This window comes from Gavialis gangeticus, unplaced genomic scaffold (genome assembly GCF_001723915.1).
Source record: "Gavialis gangeticus isolate Ggan-Ray unplaced genomic scaffold, GavGan_comp1, whole genome shotgun sequence".
Classification (NCBI taxonomy): Eukaryota; Metazoa; Chordata; order Crocodylia; family Gavialidae; genus Gavialis; species Gavialis gangeticus.
Window position 1 is genome coordinate 31,660,402 of NW_017729034.1, and position 1,363 is coordinate 31,661,764.

The window sequence follows — 1,363 nt, forward strand, 5'->3', positions numbered from 1 at the left end:
TGAGGGTACTTCGGGGTATGGGGGGGAAGGGTGTATCCAGTGGGGGAGGGAGTTATCATGAGCCGGTGGAGTGTGCTAGGGTATGGGGGAGGTCATGCCAGGGGCTGGGGGTATCCTGGGCACAGGCTTGCCCGCAGCAGTGCTGACAGGCTGGCGGGGTGTGCGCAGGCTGGCGGCAGCAGCGGGGCAGCGGTGATCGACATGGAGAACATGGACGATACGTCCGGGTCAAGCTTCGAGGACATGGGCGAGATGCACCAGCGGATGAAGGAAGAGGAGGAGGAGGAGGCTGAGGCGACAGTAGGGGATGAGGAGGACAGCGAGTTCCTGGGCATGAAGGGCTTCCGCGGGCAGCTGGGCCGGCAGGTGGCCGATCAGGTGAGGCAGGGCTGGGCGCCATCCCACCCCACACATGCACACACTGTCGCCTGCCTTCCCAAAGGGTGCCGGCGTTGCTGGCCCCATAGCACATAGAGGGTGGGTGGCTGGAAGGCATGTACCCACAGGTACACATGTGTACGCGGGCAAGCTCATACATGCATGCGCATGAAGCTGCACACGCACACAGATGTGTATACATGTATGTGCATTCATGGACACATGCACACGTGTACACACACCTGTGGTCTCTGCCCAGCTTGCAGCCCTCCGGTTGACCCTGAGACACTCCAGTGCCCCTTGCAGTTGCAGGGGATGACCAGGCAATAGTTGCACCAGGCTGGTGGTGGGAGCAAGACATTGGGTAGCCCCCCGGGAAGTCATTTCAGGGCATTTCCTGGGACCGTGGCTCCTGTCTTGTTTTCGCACAACTGCTCTGTATCCTGGCTGCTTCCAGTTGCCTAGTGCTCCAGCCCTGGGGTAGTCCCCTGGGAGGTGGGAGGGTGGCAGCAGTGGTCAGTCAGTCTACTGCAAGTTTCCACCTCTTTTCCCCCCCAGATGTGGCAGGCGGGTAAGAGACAGGCCTCCAAGGCCTTCAGTCTCTACGCCAACATTGACATCCTGCGCCCCTACTTTGACGTGGAGCCCATCCAAGTTCGGAACAGGTGAGCAGGGGCAGGGAGGAGGGGGGCTGTGAATGAGCCTGCGCAGGCACCTCACCTTCCTACCCCATCCCACCTATTGCCGTGTCCAGTGTGAGGGATGCTTTGGAAAGGCTTCCCCAGGAGAGTAGAACAGGGGCTGTCTTGTTAGAGCTGTAGCGGTGTTGGCAGAGCCTTAAAGTGGAAGGCTGCTCATTTTGTTTGTAGGTCCTTGGTGCTGTTTCCAGACATGAACTCAGCAGCACCTTCTGGTCTGTGTAGTGCTCATTTCCCACCTCTTCTGATGTGTAGCGAGTGATTTCTCCACCTCTCTCTGCCACACA

At 59.4% G+C, this 1,363-nt stretch overlaps 1 protein-coding gene across 1 annotated transcript in view; it reads left to right on the forward strand.

Annotated features, from left to right (window-relative positions):
- Nucleotides 1-57: 57 nt before the first annotated feature.
- The window catches only part of YIPF3 (Yip1 domain family member 3), a 25,592-nt gene continuing 24,286 nt past the window's right edge, over nt 58-1,363 (forward strand). The window contains exons 1-2 of the mRNA XM_019526706.1: nt 58-378; nt 937-1,043. Of these exons, the coding sequence (XP_019382251.1) occupies nt 58-378; nt 937-1,043 (428 nt within the window). The remainder of the gene's footprint in view (nt 379-936; nt 1,044-1,363) is intronic.